The sequence below is a fragment of the Thunnus maccoyii genome, chromosome 22 (assembly GCF_910596095.1).
Source record: "Thunnus maccoyii chromosome 22, fThuMac1.1, whole genome shotgun sequence".
In the NCBI taxonomy this organism is placed as follows: domain Eukaryota; kingdom Metazoa; phylum Chordata; class Actinopteri; order Scombriformes; family Scombridae; genus Thunnus; species Thunnus maccoyii.
The window spans coordinates 5,643,381-5,665,773 of record NC_056554.1 but is presented as its reverse complement, the minus strand read 5'-3'; the positions used below and the strand labels follow the sequence as shown (position 1 = coordinate 5,665,773).

General features: G+C 38.5%; 2 protein-coding genes and 1 pseudogene across 2 annotated transcripts; all 3 read left to right on the top strand.

Moving 5' to 3' along the window:
• The first annotated feature begins 2,384 nt into the window (after nt 1-2,384).
• LOC121890054 lies at nt 2,385-4,234 on the top strand. The gene is made up of 6 exons (XM_042402313.1): nt 2,385-2,674; nt 2,903-3,244; nt 3,427-3,471; nt 3,601-3,711; nt 3,860-3,894; nt 4,013-4,234. Exons 1-6 carry the CDS (start codon nt 2,629-2,631, stop codon nt 4,166-4,168), a joined length of 735 nt encoding a protein of 244 aa, XP_042258247.1. The 5' UTR covers nt 2,385-2,628; the 3' UTR covers nt 4,169-4,234.
• Nucleotides 4,235-9,932: 5,698 nt separating this feature from the next.
• LOC121890058 lies at nt 9,933-12,121 on the top strand. Its single transcript, XM_042402318.1, has 6 exons — nt 9,933-10,002; nt 10,231-10,572; nt 10,755-10,799; nt 10,930-11,049; nt 11,234-11,265; nt 11,699-12,121. Exons 1-6 carry the CDS (start codon nt 9,957-9,959, stop codon nt 11,798-11,800), a joined length of 687 nt encoding a protein of 228 aa, XP_042258252.1. The 5' UTR covers nt 9,933-9,956; the 3' UTR covers nt 11,801-12,121.
• Nucleotides 12,122-15,842: 3,721 nt separating this feature from the next.
• On the top strand, nt 15,843-21,475 carry LOC121889878 (annotated as a pseudogene).
• Nucleotides 21,476-22,393: the final 918 nt, after the last annotated feature.

Sequence of the window (22,393 nt, the reverse complement as noted above, 5' to 3'; positions counted from 1 at the left end):
CTACATTTTAGAAATGTCTCCATTATGTACTGACACAGTGAATAAGTATAGTAACTGTGCAGACATGTAACAAGTCTTGTGCACCCTGCCCCTGTCATTTTCCATTGTGGTAAAAGTGTGAACCAGCCAAAACAAAACCACAGCAAGACTGGCCTTTAGCTCTCTGCTGTAAAACCACATGCAATTAAAACTGTTCCTCTTTCACACAACTTGTTTTCTTCTTAACGTGAAGATATTTTGGTGATGTATCTGTTGAGATGTAATCAGTTAAAATACCATCAAGTGTAAATCCATCTCATCTCAAACCGTCACGTTTTTTACAGACCACAGTGAACTATTAAGTACAACATTGAGAGAGCTATTTACTGTCACATGTTGCTGGAAAGTGCTGAATTTACTGACAGTACCTGAAGACAATGAAGTAGAATCAACTAGAATTAATCAGTGAGTGAAAACAGTATTGTTGTTATAGAGAAGACCTCACAGGAACAGAACTGATTTGACCAAGACAACAGGTAAACAAGTAGGACATTTTGAGTATGCATTACAACAAAAGCTGCAAAATTAAACCACAGTAGATCAGCAAACAAGACGTTTTACTAAAATGTGATACAATTAGGGCTGTAGTCTCCTGGTCGACTGGTCAATTAATTGGTCGATATGCTCTCATCCGACTAAATTCTCATTGGTCGAATAATCTCCGTGTTGGTGTATTCAAAACATCCCCGTTGTACTGAACGTTTACTGAATAGCGTTTGGGAGTCTCTGAGTAGCGCTGTTCCGGTATGTGAGTCAACCTCTGTCGTTGCCTGGGAAACGATTGGTAGCATGGCTCCGTTAAGGAGTATGTTTGCGTAGCAAGTGTGAAAGAGCGAGGGGCAGAGAAGTGATGGTGGATGCAAGCAGGGCAGAGGAAAAGGTTAGTAGTAAGTTGTAAGTCTGGCAGTAAATGTACAGTACAGACTACAGTGTGTCGCTTAATAAATGCTAAAAAGTCACATCTGTTGTTTCCCCAAATGCTGGAAAAGTGAAGGAGGTTAGCTCCAAAGTTAGCAACAATGGGTTAGCCTAACCTGAAGACACAAAACAGAGACATACAGAACAGAGAAATGTGTGGCTGCCGAGTTAACTGTGCACTACTGTTGTTGATTCTCCATAATCAAATACCCAGTAATAGTCAGTGCAACATATTTAGAGGCATATTATGCAGGATTTTCCTAAAACAAACAATGTATAGACTCATACAAAACTAATGACTCTCAATCGTAACTTATGACCCAGTGGAGGTGTGTGAACACTTCTGGGCGTCAGCCTTTGGGCAGTGTAGAAGAGTATTGTAGAAGAGTGTGATGGAATAACAAAGCTGACGAGTGTGATCCTGGCTGGTTCTCTTCAAGTGTTGACATGACCCTGGCATAGCACAGGCAATTCAGGGTGCAAAGAAGTCCTCCACCACCACAGTCTATAAGGCTAATTAGCTCATTTTCAGAGTGGTGGGCCCACACTGGCAGCATGAACTTCCAGCACATGGAGAAGAACAGCCTACCTGTGGTTGAAAGGACTGGCAAACTTTCAACCTGGTAGGAAACAGACCCTAAACCATCAGTCTCAGTTCAGGGATGCCCTGCTGTGAATACTGTATGTATGAATATGTTGGTAAAAGATCTTTTACTGTCACTTATGTAAGCATGCCATACTGCACTAGTGAAAAAAAGTTACTTTTTTTTTTTACATAGAAGTAAAAATCTGAAAAACAATCAAAGGAGCTTAGCGTTAGTTAAGGCAGGCATGGAAGTAAGTTATAGTCACATGTCTCATGTCTGTCCAATCATACATGTCCATGATCTATTCCATCCACTTACCCTGTCCTTATAAACTCGGAGGTGCTCATTCATTCAGCTTGCCATAATACTCACTATGCTCCTCACTCCTGCATTACCTCCTGACTGTAATTCATCTCACTCCACCTCTCCAGCCTCCTCCTGTATGAGCATCCAGCTGTTGTGAACATGAATATTCAATCATACATGTTCATTTTCTTCAATCATTGTGTATGTAAAGCTCTGCCGGGGGCTTGTGAGCTCAGGGTCAGTCTGTGTCAACTTGCTCACATTATTCCAGAGCATCACATGAGCAGAGCTTCACCACCAATCAAAAATGCATGTCTTGTTGAAATAAATAATTGAAAATAAATGGTTAAATCTGACCTGAGTGTGCTGACTGAACTGAGTCAAGCATGATGGAAATCAACAGGAGACCACGAGCGTTTGAGACCACCTCTGTACTGAGACAAAAATATCCTTTGTTGTGCAGGTAAAGCTGCATTTAGTTCTCTTGTGATTATATGGTCATTAATATATGGTGGTAAATAATCACTGCTTCTACACAAATGTCTCCAACTGCAACCTCTGATATGACCAACATATTGTATTACATGGTCTGAAGAATAACTTGAGGGTAACATTCTGCATCAACACTTATTTTCCTAAAGGCATTTATGATGTCAGTTTGAGCAACAAGACAAGTAACTAAAAAAAGAAAAAAAACACCCCGCCTCTTTATGTTGAGAGCAGCCTTACTGGAGCACAGTTCAGTTGCGGACAGTTCAGTGCAACATTCATATGCAAAATGATGAAGTTTACCTTGCAAAGAGCTTTAATTGTCTGCAGCATCAGTAAGTACTGGCACTGAACTACTCTCAACTGTATTTACAACTTTGGTAACTCTAACCAACCAGAATTGAAACTATCCACTAATTACAAAATATATACAAATTAATTGTTTATGTTCCTTTTGTTTTATAGAAAACAAATTGTTTGTTTTCTCTGCTTTTTGATTTAACATTTATTATAAGTCAAACTTTCTCTGATTAAAAATCTCTTCTTGTCTGTGTGTGTTTCAGGCTGGATCTCTGTCTCAGTGTCTGAGTCTCAGATCGTAGAGGTTCAGCCTGGTGAAGAAGTCACACTGCAGTGCTCCAATATGACCAAATATGATTCTGTGGTTTTCTGGTTCAGACTGGTCAGCAGAACTAAGATAAGCTGTATCTCCATTATGTACACCACTGATGACACTGCTCAATATTGTGATGGATTTCAAAATGGAGCATTTGAAATGAGATCCAACATCTCTACTGTTTATCTCAAAATCAAACAAGTGGATTCATCAGACTCTGGACTGTATTTCTGTGGATCTTACACAGATGGACGTCTACTTTTCAGTGAGATATATTTAAAAGTTAAAGGTAAGATTAATGTTAAGTCTTGTATTTTGTTTGGTCATTTATGTTTATATTGTTAATATATTTCATAATTATTATCTAATATCTACATATGCAACAAAGTGGCAGTTTAAACATTACCAAACAATGATTGTGATGCAAATCTCTCAAAATCAAGACTAAATGTATCTTCATTTCATTAAAAGGCAGTGATGATGGATCACATGATGACGTGGACGACACATCTAAAAGTAAGATTTGCAGATGTAAAAATGCAGATTGTCAAACATTTGAAAATGAAACATCTCTGCTTGATTTGTTTTTCCATCTCAAGTCACTTCTGGTAGTAATTTAGTCTGATTTAATGATCTTTCTTGTAGAAGAGCGTGATGGAACAACAAAGTTGACGAGTGTGATCCTGGCTGGTCTGACTGTTTTCCTTGTAATGGTCATCATTGGTCTGCTGGTTAAAGTCAGGAAACTTAAGACAGGTACTTTATGAGAATTACTCAAACTAAACACTTATGGAAATGTTCAATAGTGTCAGTATGATGAAAAAATAGAACATTTCTTGTAGCCAAAATGTGATGACAGCAAACTTTCTATTAACTGATCAGATGTATTGTCTCTGTCACTCAGCTGCCACTGAAGGGCAGAATTCACTAGTGAACAAGGTAAATCCACTTTTGTGTTTGATCATTTCAAAGGTTGTAGAATCATCACAAGTCAATAGTGTTTTTCTCACAAACTCAGCTATTTGACATGTAGAACTGCATGTACTTTTATTTACAGAATCTGGACTCTGATCAGCTGAAGGACACAGCACTGACTTTGTATTCAACAACAATAAGAAGCAGGAGGCCTGCATCACAGAGAGAAGTGGACACTCATGTTATTTATGCTGCCAGCAGACAGACAAGAAGAAACAACAGCAACAGCTCAGAGTGAAACTAATGCTTCATTAATCTGCTGCTGGAGTATTGTGAGGGTAGCGATACACACCATCAACTTATCCAAAAATGATGTCAAATCATCTAAACAAGTTTGATTCATACAAAATTGTGTTGTGTGTTGTTGAGTTAAGCACCTGATGAAAATCATTTTTAATTCTTTAATGTATTGTTTGTGTGTGTTTTGTTATTTCTGCAAATAAATAAAGTGAGCTAAATGTTTTCATTCTCATCTCTCTCAAAGTCTCTTTCTTGATTATTTTATCTGCCTCAGATGGAGATCTGACAGCAAAACAATATGATTGGTGTTTGATGGAGGAGGAGCCAGTAAGGACATTGATGACTGTCCACATTCTATTATAGAGAGAATTAGATGCAACAGTGGAGGAATGAGTGGTAGTCTTGTTATAATGCATTAACATTAGGATCAAAAACACAATGGCAGGAAACAATGACTCAACATCTCATAACAGGAGCAGAAAACAGTCCTAGTAATCAATAATAAATGACAACTTGAATGATACAAAGTTATGACCAACTTTTAATTCCTTTTTCTCATCTTTCTGTTGGTATTTGAGCAATAATGCACTACTAAAGTGTGATACAATGATAAAGGCAAACAGAGGAAATTAGAAGTAAATACATGTCTTTATGAGCCTGTGTCAAATAAAGGCCTGGTAACAGCACGCAGGGTGTGAGGTCACATCACTGTGCTCTTTATGTGCTTCAGTGTTTCCGCTGCTTCTCCGTGTCTCTCCTCTGCTGTGTGTTGTGTGTTGCTCCTCTGCTGTCTGTGTGTCTGTTTGAGCGACACACACACATGTAGAGCAGAGAGGCCACAGCAGACAGGATGAAGCTGCACTTTGGCTGCATTCGCACCAAATCTGGCAGCGTGGCACCTTCCTGCAGGGTTGTGCGGGGGGGTGCAGGGGTGTTTATTTGTGCTTAAGAACGTAACCGCCGTGAAACAATCAGAAAGTAACATTTTATCTCTCTGATTCACGGCTTTGTTCTCGCTACCGCTGCTCCTTCACTTCATTTGCTCTCTGCCTTGCTTGACCACTGCTGCTCTCTCTCTCTCAATCGTTGAGCCGGGGAGGAGGAGCCAACTTTGAATACTGTGTTTACAAACACCAACCAACAAATCCTGCATAGTATGCTTTTAAACTTATGAATGATGTAAAGTGTAATTTAGCTGCTGACAGATATGTGAAACCGACATATGGCCTATTTAAACAATCAAACAGCCAAATTATGATTATGATGAAATACTGTCTAAAAATTGTGAATAACATCTGAAGAATGTTGCCATAATCATCTTTAAAGACAGCGGTTCACCTCATGACAACATGAAAGATCAGCTAAAACTTTCTTCCTGCCCCTCATTAAAATGTACATCTTCTTGTTAATGACGCGTTTTGTTGACTCTTTATTTTTCCCTTCACTTGTCAAAAATCTTTTTTATTATTATCTATTGTCTTGTCCTTTGGACACTGATGACTACACAGAATATAGAGAGAGTTGAAGTCTTTCACAGTGGAAACAGCACAGTGTTGTCTGAACACATCATGATGCTTCTGAACTCACAAATCTGTGAGAAAGTTTAAAAAGAAAAAGTGAACACTGGCCTCGTTGCTTTGGTCATGAGGATAAAACACAATCTGCAGCTGTATTTGTACAGATGTTTTGGAGAAACAAAGTGTAGAAATAACCAGCAGACAACAAACAGCAACAGTAAAGTCTAAACCACAGGGAGACTGGTTTTCACCCATAACCACAAAAACCAAAGGCCTTGCTGTTTTTAAAGTAATTATTATTCAAGTAAAGTAATAAGTAATTACTATTGTGCAACAAATGTTCCCAAAACATTTAGGTCATCATATTCCTATGACATTAATCCCATTGGAAAGCACTGGAATAAACACAACATCCAAGCACAACATTCATCCACTCATCAAGTATGACAGTGGAACACTACAGGTTTGTAGCTAAATCACAGTCACAATGTGTGGCAGCTGGTTTAAGGGCCACAAGCTTTTATTATGATCCTGTCTTAATGAGAGCAAATATTCTCATCAGTCGGCAATAATGTCCTAACCTGACGTACCACATGGTTTGTTACACAGAACCACCTTAGAAGTCGTCCTTGGAAACTGTTTGGAAAAGGGCAGGCACTTTCTAACAATATTTGGCAGGTATGGATGAACCAACTATCACCGTCTATCAGCATCTTACCTTGCAAGGCAGCTGGATCTGCAAGATCACAAGATCACACGTGAACACTCATTGGACACTGATTAGTCTGAACTACTGGTGGTTCAGACACAAGCGCATAACTTGAAGCCTGACAAGATGGATACTCGCTTGATTTCAAGATCTCGCGAATCCAGCTGCCTCACAAGGTAAATAATGTTAATAAATGACAATGTAATGTAAAAAATATTAGGATGCTACTTCATAACAATGATCCTTGTCCATCTTTACTAGCTGGCTGAGTTTGAGTTTGAGATTTGGATTTTGTTATAGACGTAGAGATGTATGAATGTCATGTAAACACAGAAAGTGTAAAATTTAACATGATCATTAACATCAATGGTCTACTAATGATTTTCACTCACACACTGTGCAAGCACGATAACATCCTACGTTACCATGGAATTGTTTTGAGTCATCCTCCCTCTCCTCATTCATCAAAGGACATCTATGTGAAAGGTGTGTTATAAGAGTAGTGTAGCTGCTTTAAGGAATAGGGCAGCGCATAATGTGGCAGCATAGTGAATGTGTAGTTGAGCGAGTGGCAGAAAAGTGAGAGTGAATGTGAGTGGAGCAGAAGAAAAGGTTAGCAGTAAGTTGTCAATCTGGCAGTAAATGTTCAGTTCAGGCTACAGTGTGTCAGCTCATAAATGTTGCAGCTTTTTTAAGACCAAGAAAGGCCCTGAAGTTAGGGACAGTAGGTTAGTCTAACCTGACCAGGCTCACTTAAGGTGAACTGTCCTTTAAGGTGGATCAGCTATTCTCATTTTAGTGTCAATCTCAGTCGCTCTTACACAGGGAATGGAGAACAAAGATATGTCTGGCCCACCTCCCATCCCTAATCGACCTAGGGCAAAAATTGTCTTATTCAATGTATCTTTGTTCATTATGTCGTATATAATTTGGGTTGAAGATTATTTATTATTAAATCACATTGTCTGAAAAATAACTTTGTCTCGTTCTCATTGAGGCCAAACATCTGCATCAAGATGCTTTTCCTGAAAGCATTAATGTCAGTTTGAGGAACAGCACAAGCAACAAGAAAACAGCCCGCCTCTTTATGTTGAAATCAACCTTCCTGGGTCACACATCAAGTACGGACATTGCAGAGCTTCAGTCATACGCACCATGAAGACCTTTACCTTGATAACTGCTTTAAGTCTCTGCAGCATTAGTGAGCATTGGCTTTGAATTAGTCTCAACTTCATTACAAATGTTGTTATTCTATGTTTAGCCGACGCAATTGAAACTTATATACTCACTGTTAAATTCATTAAGAGGTATCATTTATCTTCCTGTAAAGCAAAAAGCAAAAAGAAAGGTGGTGGAGCCAAATGTAGTGTATGCTGCCACCAGATAGATTCAGGAAACAACTGGACCTGATGCTTCATCATATTAATCTGCTTTGGGGCTTTTGTGTGTTGTTGTTGCTGAGAGGAATAACATCTCTTGCCAACAAAAAAATCTCATTTTGCAATAAAGATCATTTTCAATCACTGTCCTACTGCAGAGCTTTAATTCTCAGCATTTTCTTTCTCACAGTCAAAGTTTATTTTGTAAAAACATATGATTTGTGTTTGATGGAGGAGGAGCCAGTGAGAACACTGATGATTGTCCAGATTCTCTTATAGTGTTATATTGAGGTCGGATGAGTGAGTGAAGTGCACATGACTTCTTTGACAGGAAGAGACAGCTCAGTGTGGTCTAAGCACCACTGAGGTGAGAACCATGTGGCCTGTTAGATCAAAGCTTTCTAAAAATAAATTTAGAGAAAAGTCAGAGTCTCTAAAGTTGTATAGAGGTTTTGGAAACACATACAGTTAAACAATGTCAAAACTGAATATTTTACTGTGATATTTTACCATGTGAGTGATAAGTGTAGATGTAATAAAAGAGCATCATGTGAGCTGTAAATCAGCCTTCAACTGTGTCACTGCTCCTCTTGTCATGAGTCACATTTCACACTTGAAACACAGATCTTCATCTGAAAGCATATGAATGGTGTTTAATGGAGGAGGAGTCAGGTCTCTGACCCTCTAACATGCTCCATGGGTTTAACTTCTCACGCTAGCATATACATCCACTGACATTCAGTTTAAAGAGGAAAATTCTTTTCAGAACTACTGTAAAAACTCATCATGATGAGATAAGTAGTTATGGATGACTTCATGTTTTGGGTCACACTTTGGCCAGAGTCCAAGATATCTGCCAGCATGCCAGCACTACAAAGTCCCGTTTTCTTGAACCATACTGGTAGCCTCACCCTGGTTAATCCATATAAGTAGGATACAAAAGCACAGGAACTAGCACTATCAAAGCATGGTCCATCTTCAGCCAGCTACTCATGGCATAGGACCTAAAAGGGTCAAAATACCGAGTCTAGGTCTAGACCCTGGCATAGTACAGGCAATTCAGGGTGCAAAGAAATCCTCCACCATCACAGTCTATAAGGCTAATTAGCTCATTTTCAGAGCGGTGGGCCCACAATGGCAGCATGAATTTCCTAAACCATCAGTCTCAGTTCAGGGATGCCCTGCTGTGAATACTGTATGTATGAATATGTTGGTAAAAGATCTTTTACTGTCACTTATGTAAGCATGCCATACTGCACTAGTGGAAAACAGTTACTTTTTGTACATAGAAGTAAAAATCTGTAAAACAATCAAAGGAGTTTAGCGTTAGTTAAGGCAGGCATGGAAGTAAGTTATAGTCACATGTCTCATGTCTGTCCAATCATACATGTCCATGATCTATTCCATCCACTTACGCTGTCCTTATAAACTCGGAGGTGCTCATTCATTCAGCTTGCCATAATACTCACTATGCTCCTCACTCCTGCATTACCTCCTGACTGTAATTCATCTCACTCTACCTCCCCAGCCTCCTCCTGTATGAGGATCCAGCTGTTGTGAACATGAATATTCAATCATACATGTTCATTTTCTTCAATCACTGTGTATGTAAAGCTCTGCCGGGGGCTTGTGAGCTCAGGGTCAGTCTGTGTCAACTTGCTCTGATTATTCCAAAGCATCACATGAGCAGAGCTTCACCACCAATCAAAAATGCATGTCTTGTTGAAATAAATAAATGAAAATAAATGGTTAAATCTGACCTGAGTGTGCTGACTGAACTGAGTCAAGCATGATGGAAATCAACAGGAGACCACGAGCGTTTGAGACCACCTCTGTACTGAGACAAAAATATCCTTTGTTGTGCAGGTAAAGCTCCATTTAGTTCTCTTGTGATTATATGGTCATTAATATATGGTGGTAAATAATCACTGCTTCTACACAAATGTCTCCAACTGCAACCTCTGATATGACCAACATATTGTATTACATGGTCTGAAGAATAACTTGAGGGTAACATTCTGCATCAACACTTATTTTCCTAAAGGCATTTATGATGTCAGTTTGAGCAACAAGACAAGTAACTAAAAAAAGAAAAAAAACACCCCGCCTCTTTATGTTGAGAGCAGCCTTACTGGAGCACAGTTCAGTTGCGGACAGTTCAGTGCAACATTCATATGCAAAATGATGAAGTTTACCTTGAAAAGAGCTTTAATTCTCTGCAGCATCAGTAAGTACTGGCACTGAACTACTCTCAACTGTATTTACAACTTTGGTAACTCTAACCAACCAGAATTGAAACTATCCACTAATTACAAAATATATACAAATTAATTGTTTATGTTCCTTTTGTTTTATAGAAAACAAATTGTTTGTTTTCTCTGCTTTTTGATTTAACATTTATTATAAGTCAAACTTTCTCTGATTAAAAATCTCTTCTTGTCTGTGTGTGTTTCAGGCTGGATCTCTGTCTCAGTGTCTGAGTCTCAGATCGTGGAGGTTCAGCCTGGTGAAGAAGTCACACTGCAGTGCCCCAATATGACCAAATATGATTCTGTGGTTCTCTGGAACAGACTGGTCAGCAGAACTAAGATAAGCTGTATCTCTGTTATGATCAGGTCTGATGACACTGCTGAATATTGTGATGGATTTCAAAATGGAGCATTTGAAATGAGATCCAACATCTCTACTGTTTATCTCAAAATCAAACAAGTGGATTCATCAGACTCTGGACTGTATTTCTGTGCATTCTACACAAGTGGACGGCTACTTTTCAGTGAGATACATTTAAAAGTTAAAGGTAAGATTAATGTTAAGTCTTGTATTTTGTTTGGTCATTTATGTTTATATTGTTAATATATTTCATAATTATTATCTAATATCTACATATGCAACAAAGTGACAGTTTAAACATTACCAAACAATGATTGTGATGCAAATCTCTCAAAATCAAGACTAAATGTATCTTCATTTCATTAAAAGGCAGTGATGATGGATCACATGATGACGTGGACGACACATCTAAAAGTAAGATTTGCAGATGTAGAAATGCAGATTGTCAAACATTTGAAAATGAAACATCTCTGCTTGATTTGTTTTTTTCATCTCAAGTCACTTCTGGTAGTAATTTAGTCTGATTTAATGATCTTTCTTGTAGAATGTGAGTGTGAGTCTGATGGAATAACAAAGTTGACGAGTGTGATCCTGGCTGGTCTGACTGTTTTCCTTGTAATGGTCATCATTGGTCTGCTGCTTAAAATCAGGAAACTTAAGACAGGTACTTTTTCAAAGTTACTGTGTGTGTCTTATAATTGATTTTGTTGCTACTGGACATTCTCTTCAAGTGTTGACAATATGGAGGAAATAAATGAAACGTCTTGCTTGAAAAATGTAATAACAGCAATATTTTAGAACAATGACTGTCAAATAACTGATCAGATGTAATTGTCTCTGTCACTTAGCTGAAGAAGAACAGAATCCACAACCAAGTGAGGTGAATCCTACTTTTACATTTACTTTGATATATTGTATGACAGAGCAAGAAACAGCCAGACCTATTAGCTGAAATGATCTTGTTGCAGTATCACAGTTCATGTTGGCTGATGAGTAAGAAATAAGCAAAATAAGCAAGAAATTCAAATATAAAAATGCCAAAGATATGTGTCATTTAGAAACAGTGTCTTCTTTACATAATGTGTCCATCAGAGAGCACGAACAAGTTTATGTTTCAACTGTAAAATGTTTTCCTTCATACACATCTTCACTAAATGTCACAATCCTTTAAAAAAAATCAAGGCATCATGGTGTTCATGACAATTGGCCAAATATCAATATTGGTATCGGCCTCAAAGAACCAGTATCTATATGGTATTTTATTTCAATCTTATCAAGTCACCACATTAAGACTGTAAATACTCTTTTTACAGAATCAGGCCTCTGATGAGCTGAACTACGCTGCAGTCACATTTCAAGCAAAAAGAAAAAGAAAGGTGGTGGAGCCAAATGTAGTGTATGCTGCCACCAGATAGACTCAGGAAACAACTGGAACTGATGCTTCATCATATTAATCTGCTTTGGGGCTTTTGTGTGTTGTTGTTGCTGAGAGGAATAACATCTCTTGCCAACAAAAAAATCTCATTTTGCAATAAAGATCATTTTCAATCACTGTCCTACTGCAGAGCTTTAATTCTCAGCATTTTCTTTCTCACAGTCAAAGTTTATTTTGTAAAAACATATGATTTGTGGTTGATGGAGGAGGAGCCAGTGAGGACACTGATGATTGTCCAGATTCTCTTATAGTGTTATATTGAGGTCGGATGAGTGAGTGAGGTGCACATGACTTCTTTGACAGGAAGAGACAGCTCAGTGTGGTCTGAGCACCACTGAGGTGAGAACCATGTGGCCTGTTAGATCAAAGCTTTCTAAAAAACAAATTTAGAGAAAAGTCAGAGTCTCTAGAGTTGTATAGAGGTTTTGGAAACATACAGTTAAACAATGTCAAAACTGAATATTTTAACTGTGATACTTTACCATGTGAGTGATGAGTGGAGATGTAATAAAATAGCATCATGTGAGCTGTAAATCAGCCTTCAACTGTGTCACTGCTCCTCTTGTCATGAACAGTGTTTAATGGAGAAGGAGCCACGTTTCTAACCCTGTAACATGCTCTATGGGTTTAACTTCTCACGCTAGCATATACATCCACTGACATTCAGTTTTAAGAGGAAAATTCTTTGTGTCGGTGGGCTTTATCTTCCACCTTATATATTACCCATTCTATGTATTTTTAGTTTCATTTTATCTATTTTATCTTATTTTTATTATCAAGTGGGCTTTATTATATTTTCACTTTATTTTATTCTTATTTTATCTTATTTTTATTATTATTATCAAGTGGATTTCATTTCCTATATTATGTTACATAGGTGCTGAGGTCAATGGTTGGTAGGTTAGCGCAAAAAGACTGTGGCGTGTGTTTTTTAACCCCAACAGGGTTAAAAAACCTCAACAGGGTTAAAAAACCGAGCAGCTTTAGGTTGGGCTCAACACAGATAAGACCCACAGTAGAGGTTAAACCTGTGGGAAGACGAGGCTTATTAAGGGTTGTGCAATATGACCATATATATCATGTGACAGGAGAAAAATGTCCTTTCATATTATGCTCTATCTTTTATATCGTTGTGATGCAAATCACACTCTTTACAGCAATATTTTTCGTCATTTGGAGTCTGTCCATCTTTTACGCAGATCACATTGATAAATTACTCTTGTTGGCTAGCTCACTCAACCACAGCTGCTCTCTCTCTCGCTGATGCTCTCAGCTCTCTCCCTCTTTTTCCCTCATCTTTTTTAAAGTCGGGAAGCCAACAGAAAAGTCTAACTTGACTTTTAATGTTTTCAAACAATAAGAAATGTCCTCCCCTCATCCTAGTAACATCTTTGTACTCCCTCATGGCAGAGTTTAGAGCTCTGATCAGTCTGATCACGCCTCTGAATCCCCAAAACCTGCATGCTATGTAAAAGCAACCACGGAGGCGGCTTTATGCCGGCGAGGGGAGACGGAGGGGACAGACCAACTATTTATTCATTGAATTAAAATGTGCTATATCAGGATGGGTATCATTATCAGGATATGACATGACCTATATCAGGATGTGACCGTATATCAAAACCGGTGGTGACTCTGTGTCTATTGGGAAAAGGGAGGCTCTGTTTGCTTATGGCTTCAGAGACCTAGGCACCAATTTACAGATTGTGTAAACCAGTTTTTGCTTATTAAGTGTCAAATTACCACCACTGAAGTATGCATTCTATGAATTGTATTTTAACTTTATTTTATCTTAATTTGTATCTTATTATTAATATCAAGTGGGTTTCATTTTCCATCTTATGTTACATACATGCTGAGGTCAGTGGTTGGTAGGTTTCAGACTACCAACCAAGACTTTTAACTCCCACATCACCACTGAGGGTGGTCCTTTCTGGGGCAGCTTCAGGTTGCCCCGACACAGATAAAGAAGAAGATTCTAGGGTAAGCTGAAAAGAGGCTTATTTTGATTAATCAAGACCAGTGATGAGTCTGTGTCTGCTGGGAAAAGTGAGGCTCTGTTATGCTTGTGGCTTCAGACTTAAGTCTCAAATTATCACCACTGAAGTATGCATTCTATGTATTATATTTTCACTTAATTTTATCTTATTTTTGTTGATGTTATCAAGTTGATTTTATTTTCCATCTTATGTTACACTAATGTTTTTTTCATGCTTTTATGTTCTTTTTATGTCGGTTTCATGGGAAGCACTTGGTGCATATAATTTCTTTTGCTGCAAAGCACTCTGAGCTGCATTTCATGTATGAAAGGTGCTAAACAAATAAAGTTATTATTATTATTATTATTATTATCATTATTATTATTATTATTATTGCAACATATGTCTGTATAAGGATATTCTAAGTGTCTGAACTAAAAGCAAAATGTACTCAGAAATGTTAAGTAGCAGTAACCTCTCCATTAGGGCACTTTAGTGTATGTCTATCTGTATCTTTAATGAGGTCTCAACCAGTGGAAGCTTGGCCTTTAGTGCTCTGTATCACAACCAAACACAACAAAGGCCTTGATCTTCTCAAGAGTAGAAAAACCCTATACAGTGAAGATGTTCTTGGTATTTGTAGAGATGAGCATCCTGTTAGTGGTAAACCACTGTCAAACTGTGTCACTGCTCCCCACATCACAGTTCAAATTTATTACACCCATCACTCACACAAACTCACATCACTACATTTTTGTGAGAAGATCCCTGTAGCAAGGTGACACTTTCAAAGCCTCATATCAAAGCATTCACTTGGCTCCAGTTTGCACATCTTGAAGACATGACAGATCACATCAAAACTACAGCAGTGCAGCTCCCATCCATCTCCATGGTGATATGCATTTGAACCTATTAATAAGCCTTGCAGACATGAATCTAATAATAATCACTGGACAGGTAAGATTTAAACTTTAACTGTCATAGTTGATACAATCTAGGCTTGGGCAGTATAGATTTTTTCATATCTTAATACCTTCCCAACATTGGACACGGCCCCTCAACTTGACTGACCGCCGCCCGACCGCAGAGAGCTGGGAGCAACTACAGCACAATGAAGCCTCATTTTTAAGGTTCAGGTTAACAAAGGGTAAAAATATTTTGCTTGTTACATGAGAGTTTAAGATTTGAATTATACTGGTTTAGATGCATTGTTTGCAGATTTGTTTCAGCATCAGATTACATGAATTAATTGAATTGTACATTTCTCATAACATGATCATGGAAACTCATTTCTCATTGGTGGTCAGGACTGTGTTAAAATTGTATAAAAGGACACCTAAAAAGCACAACTCCTCATCAAGGTATATGAAATTGTAGGTCACAATAGTCTGCTTCATGCTATGTTACCAGGTATGTGACTCCCGCTGGTGAAACTGGGCTATCCTTGGGTTATATGGACTGCAAAAAACTCAAAAGAAATGTATGACAATATACTGTACACAGCTTCCTTTTCCCAGTGGTAAGTGGAAAAGCAATAGTGGAAAATAGTATAGTCAGCAGACTATTGCTGTCGGGACATCTCATGTACAATCACTTACATGTCTATGGCTTAACATAATGCAGCAGGGTTAAACCTCTATGGGCAGTCAACTGATTACATAACATTACCTAGATTATTTAAAGTTTATTTAAAGATTATTTAAAGTTCCTTGTAGCACCCAGACTCTTAAAAGTATCTAAGTTGTCCGTCTGAGCACCCGGAAGAACAAAAGAACACTTTGTCTCTTTACGCTGAGACCACGCTTGCTGGAGCACAGTTCAGTTACAGACGTAGCAGTGGTGCAGTCCTACCATATGCACAAAGATGAACTTCACCTTGGTAACGACTTTGCTATGTAAGCATATCTACCAGATTTTTACTCAATATAACAATTAACTTCAATACAGTAACCTACCAGCACTGAAACTTACAAAAGACGCATTAATAACATAATATGTGTTGTTTGGTTCTGCTCAATAGCTAGCCTATGAATAAATGACTTGATGTTTGTTTCTGAGTTTTACACTGTGGAAGTCCAGCCTGGTGAAGACGTCACACTGCTGTGCTCCAACTTTTCCAGTGTTCCCATTCACATACACTGGTTCAGACTGGCCAACAGATCCAAAACCAGCTGCATCTCCTCTATGGCCAGCTCTGATTCCAATGCTTCATTGTGTGATGGATTTCAAAATTGCAAATTTAATATGACATCCAACACCACTGCCCTCTTTCTCAAGATCAAACAAGTGGATTTATCTGACTCTGGACTGTATTTCTGTGGATTTAAAACAGATGGAAACCCAATTATTGTCAGTGCAACATATTTAAAGGTTCAAGGTAAGGCTCTTTTCTGTCTTTTAATTGAAAATAAACAGATATGTGCCCTGTCAGTTGCTGTCAAAATAAGAACTGATGTCAAGCCAGTAGAGGTAACACACTGTACAAAAAGTTTGATATAAATCACCTCTCTTGTAGAAGTGTTTGATGGTCTGACTGTTTTCCTCCTTGTAGTCATCATTGGTCTGGTTGTCAAAATAAGGAAACTTCATACAGGTACTTGTATTTGGTTTTAATTAAGTTAATGAAGTTTACAAATGAAAAACGTTGTGCTTGCCTAAATGTGTTAGAATTAATTAATTAATTAATTAAAAAAAATAATTTAATTAAAACAATTAACTCTTTCTGATATTTAGCTCAAACTGAGGGACAGAATCAACAACACAGTGAGGTGATCGAAGTCTATTTTTATATGCTGTCTGGTTCATTTATCAAATCATGGTTTTATTTTCTCTCACAAACTCAGCTATGTGAGATAAGTGACTGTAAATATTTTTATTTAAAGAAATCTGGGCTCTGATGCCCTGAACTACGCAGCGCTGAGTTTACATCCAAAAGCAAAAACTAGGAGAAGGCCCGCATCAGAGAGCGAGATGGAGCCAAATGTTATTTATGCTGCCACCAGATAGACTCAGCAAACAACTGAAACTGAACGCTGACTGGAACTGATGCTTTATTAAATCCATCTTGTTGGGGTTTTATGTGGGTGGCAGATGTTACCATCAATGTCAATAAATTAAATTTTCTAATGAAGATTCTATATTCACTCAAGTTGTGCTAATTCATGTAAATCTCCTTTACAGTGTAAAGTGTGTTTTAATTCTTACTTTCCAGCCAAAATCCCTTTCTTGCTTATTTTATCTGCCTTAGATCTCACTCTGATATGATTGTGTTTTATGGAAGAGGAGCCATTAAAAACACTGATGACTGTCTAGATTAGAGTTACAGAAAATGGAGGTCTGCAGCAGTGGAGGACAAACCACTTTGTCAGAAAGACACAGCACAGTGTGGTCTGAGCACAACCGAGATGAAAATCATGAGGCCTGCTGCAGTAAGCCACAAATTTGCAAGAATAAATCTTGAAAGGATGCAGTTGTTTTCAGAAACACACAATTCACAAAACTGAAACTGAATTTTTGCAGCCTGGAAGCACGTAGTGGAATGCAAAGTTACACAGTACAAGGCGTACAAAAGCTGTTCAGTTTATACCTCTGATGTGTCTGCATAAATGTGTTAGGATTCATGTAAAAAATTGATTTATTTATGCCCCTGCTGGTCTGTTCTTCCACTTGCTACTGCGGTAACAAACATCAGCCCATAAAAAGTAGTCTCAACCACAGGAAGACTGGTCTTCAGCTCAAGCCACAACACAACATGAAGACACTATGCTGCAGCAAAGATGAACAACAGAGATGCAAAATTTCTGGCACTGAGTGGAATCTCAACTTCAGAAACAGGGCTCTAATGTTGCTCATTGAATTGATCTTAGTAGAGAACAGGAAGAAAAACTTAACTAAACCTGAACATGCCTTCACTCAGTGATTTGTCTTCTCGCTGTCTTGTTCTAGTAAATTTACAGTATAATCAAGAACATTTGTTTCAAACAAGAGAAAAGGAAAAAGCTGATCATTTTGACTTCCATGATGTCAAACTTTATACAGCCAGAGCCAGTCTATTGTCCAATGTCCAGGCCTTGAACATTTAAGGCTTCTATAGGCCACAAGTTCCCTTCATCAGCTCAGCTAGGTGAGTATACATGTCTGCTCTTTTGAAGCCTTTCACTCAAACACTTAAGGACATCCATACTGAAAAAGACGTGTTGCTCAGACACTTTGAACACAGTGAAAAGTTCATTCAGACATAAGACTGAAAGCAGCCAGAGTTTGGCCCAAAGCAGTCCAACACAACTCACACACACTCTGCTAAGGTTGTCATAATTTTACCTCACAACAGGCTTTTTTCACAGCAGACATTTTGTCTTGTAGTAGGAAAAACACAGGTGTTACTAATAACATTGAATAATGGCTCTGCTATATTTGACTGAACCATACCAGGACTCTGAAACTGAAGTGACTAAATAGAATTCAGCCATCATTATTTTTATAACTTACATCTGTTTAAAGTGAAATAATGGGTTAAATAAAGAGGAGGTATTTAAGTCATGCAATCAATCACCAATCTCACACAGCAGAATAAGCCACTTGATAATTACAGACAGTTACACAACATAATGTCAAAGGTTATCCAAAGCCTTGGTGAGCTCTGTCCATGGTGCTGAGTTCACAAACATCACTCATGCTGAGTATAATACAAACCAAACAGCTATATTCAGGCCAATACTACAAGCAATATAAGCACTTCAACAATATGTTCATACAGGAAGCCACGGCGGGCCATTCTGTCGTCAGGAAAGCCACACAGCAGGCAGAAAGAAAGAAGAAGGACTGTTTGTTTGACCTACCAGTATTTGAAGCCCACTGTCCTTCATGATGGCGAGATGTAACTGCGTCATATCGTTTCCCGCTGGATTTGAGGTCTTCTACCACACGGACGAATATTTTGGCCAATGTCCAACTTCTCTTGTCTACTTTTCTGACTCGGTCCTCTTTTTAGAGCAAAGAAAAGCAGGTTTAGTTTCCGAGAAGCTACGTCTTCCCTCCGTTTCTTATCTCAGTCCACCACTTCGTAGTTTTCACAGTCTCACAAGGGCAGGTAGCCGTTATCATTAGCAACACCTGCTAACTCTCCCGACCGTTTCTTTTGAATGTCCGTGCTAATTAACCAAATGTTTCGTAAAGTGTTGAACGACTTCCCTTCACAAACGTTTTCCAGTGTCCATTCACAGTTTCGCAAGGCAGAGGCATGAAGTTAACCAAGCGAGTACCGTGTTACTTTCAGCACAGATGATAACTGACCTTCACCTGGTGGTGGTCGGCCAACAGACGTGCAGCGCCCCTCCAGCCACAACATTCAACCATAGACTGTAAAAAATATGGACGTGGTCACCATGACGTCACCCATTGGTTTGCGAACTGCCGTTTTGAAGCCTCGAGTGTAGCGATTTGACCATCGCCATCTTGGATTTGGACGTCACAATGTTTGATTTTTGGAGCCAGAAGTGACCATGGATGAAGGAGGGGTGGAGCATGGATGTATTATAACAGCTGGATACCGGACTAAAAATGGCGCCCATTCAGTGGAATTGCTCGCCTGGCGCATACGCCAAAAAGAGTTTCTAGCTTCCGGGTTTGCTTTCGCGTTGTGCGGCCCACTGAATATGCGCAGTAGTGTTTCCCCTGCTGGCCCCGCCCGCGAGCTCCCGCTCGGCCCATAGACTTTACATTGTGATGACGTCACAGATTTTTAAATCGCTTTTCTCGGCTCGAGGAAAGTTTTACAAACATAAAACCTCCATGGATCAAAAGTTCACAATATAAAGAGTCATAATTAACGTTGTTTGCAGTTCAAGGGGTCCTGTCAACAGTTTTACAGGCATCTCTTTTACAGTGGTGGTCTATGGGGAAAATCCTTTTTGGGCCACAGGGGGATTTTTCCCTGCAATACTGCGAGTGGCCACTGGGAAAAATTGGCTGCAAGGCAGAGCAGCTGTTATTATACATCCATGGGGTGGAGCCATAGATGTATATTAAAACTGCTCCAGCTTGTACATGTTTAATCCCAATTTAATCAATTTATCAAGTTTACATTATGAATCAAAGATTATGCTAATAAGCACCTTTTGACATGGCAAGCAGCATATTAACTATTATCTGCATTGTTTAACTTTCATAATACAAGTAACACTCACAAAACACACTCAATTCTGAAACTGTGTAGTACTATTCTGAATGTTTTGTCTTAATGCGGTCTTATTCTGATATATTCAAAGCATGATCAGGAACACAAACTGCAAGAAAAAGGAAATAGGTTGATGGTAATGTAAATCTTTGCCCCTTTTATTTAGGCTTAGTGGAATTTATTTTATGTAAATTGGTGATATGAAAAAGGGCATCTGCACCTGGAGGATGGTACACAGGTGGATGGTACACAGTTTTGAATATTCATGTGCTGGAATAATATGGAATTGCAGTCCTTGATCAGGGTCGGCCTGCTTGACAAAGCTGCCAAACTCTTGAAAATACCAGGTATAATGTTAAAATGAAGAATATTTAAATAACTTTGAGTGAAAAATAACTTTGTGTCATACTGTCAACTTTGTAAGTCACTCCTTAAGGCCAAGATTATGCTTTAACATTCATCTTTCAGAAGCCCTTTATGTGGACGATGTAAACATGCTAAACATTTAAAAATATCCCACCTCTTTGAACCCCTTACAGTGTTATAAAAAGCCATTACAGTGATGTGATCATATGCATAATGATGATCTTTAACTTGATAACGTTTTCTTCTCTGCAGTCCAAAGATTCAGCAGATCTAATAGTTTGTGGAGGATGATTTCACAGAGTTTGGGCTAAGACTGTAAATGCTCAGCCACCGTGTGTTTTGCAGTTAGTGCAGGAATAGATAAAAGGCTGAGATTTGAGGATCGTAGTGGTCGAGAAGTGGAAAGTGGAGAGTAACGAGGAGGTCAGAAATGTAGCTAGGGGCAAGGTCATGGAGTGTTTTATATATAATCAGCAAGATCTTGTAGTTGATTCTGAATTGTGGCAGGATGCCAAAACACTAAAGCTGAAGTAGAATCTGATCTTTAAATCTTTCTTGTAGAAGAGTCTGATGGAATAACAAAGCTGATGAGTGTGATCCTGGGTGGTCTGACTGTTTTCATTGTAATGGTCATCATTGGTCTGGTTGTCAAAATCAAGAAGCTTCACACAGGTACTTGTGAGAGCTACTGTATCTTTTTATATTTGGTTTTATTGCTCGTGCACATCCTTGTATTGTTATGTCAAAGTGCATTAACAACAATGTTTTTGGATAATGATTAATGTTGATGAGCTGATCAAACTTATTGTCTCTGTCATTTAGCCATTAATGAAGAACAGCATCCACAAAAAAATAAGGTGAATCCGTATTTCTACTTTTGGATGATCTCAGGCTAAAAATAGCCCAGAATCACTTTAACTTGTGGTTGTTTGTATATTTAAGATGATTTTATCATTTCCGACATCATCTGACATTGTTTGTGATTGTTTGAGTTTTCTGACTCTTATTTGTAGAGCTGGACTTTGAGGACGTCAATGATGCAGCACTGAGTTTGTATTCAGCAACAATAAGAATCAGAAGGTCTGCGTCAGAAAGAAAAGTGGAGACTGAGGTTATTTATGCTGCCAGCAGATAGACTCAGGAAGCAACTGGAACTGCAACTCAGAGTGAAACTGATTTTTCTTTTCATATTAATGTGTTTATTTGATTTAGTGCAGCTGTTGGATGGGAAGAGTTATCATCACTTTGTCAAAAAACTGTGTTTTGCAATAAAGAGCTTATATTCATGCCATTTTTTGGTGGTGCTCTGTTTTTCACTGGCTCATTTATTTTTCCCTCTCTATCTCTTTTTTCTCATCTGAAGTCTTTCATATTTTGTTTGAAGAATGTGACTGGTGTTTGAAGGAGGAATATAACTGTCCAGATTCTCTTATAGAAAGAATTATATGGAGGTCTGTAACAGTGGATGAATGAGTGAGGTACACATTACTTGTTTGACGTCATTTCTAGGAGACAGGGTTGTAAAACCATGAGGTCTGTTGTTACATCCTGTTTTATTTTGGTGTTTCCTGTTGACAGGCACCTGTGCTGATTAGTGGGCTGAGTCTATATGGGCAGGTCCTTTTTGTTCATCTCTCTCTCTCCATCCTGCTGCAGCAGCACCTTTGTGGTGCTAGGTATCTGGTCTTCATTTATTCATTAATTTCATGAATTTACTTTAATAAACTCATATGTAATAAATTCCTACTGATGTTGTGTCCATTATGTTCAGTGTTTGAGCCAGCCGTAACATAATAATGGGGGCTCGTCTGGGATACAAACCTAGTCCTTTAGTTTCTGGTTAGTTAGTGAGGTCATCTATGTGCAGCCACATGAGGTAGTTTGTTGAACTTACCCGGTTGAGTAAGCCGGCGGGTGCTGGAGAGACCAACACCACTTTTTTATTTTTGTGTGATAGCCCTGGGGTGGCCCATGGCATGCCCGGGTGCATCACTGAAGATAAATAGGTAAAGTAAGGTCGTAACCCTGAGTTAGATAGGGAACTGGGTTAGTT

Bases quoted from the DNA above. Each gene is read 5' to 3' on its own strand.
- LOC121890054 (XM_042402313.1), top strand. From the start codon at position 2,629: ATGATGAAGTTTACCTTGCAAAGAGCTTTAATTGTCTGCAGCATCA. The intron at 2,675-2,902 runs GTAAGTACTGGC...TGTGTGTTTCAG, and splicing joins TTTAATTGTCTGCAGCATCA to GCTGGATCTCTGTCTCAGTG. The intron at 3,712-3,859 runs GTACTTTATGAG...TCTGTCACTCAG, and splicing joins AGTCAGGAAACTTAAGACAG to CTGCCACTGAAGGGCAGAAT.
- LOC121890058 (XM_042402318.1), top strand. From the start codon at position 9,957: ATGATGAAGTTTACCTTGAAAAGAGCTTTAATTCTCTGCAGCATCA. The intron at 10,003-10,230 runs GTAAGTACTGGC...TGTGTGTTTCAG, and splicing joins TTTAATTCTCTGCAGCATCA to GCTGGATCTCTGTCTCAGTG. The intron at 11,050-11,233 runs GTACTTTTTCAA...TCTGTCACTTAG, and splicing joins AATCAGGAAACTTAAGACAG to CTGAAGAAGAACAGAATCCA.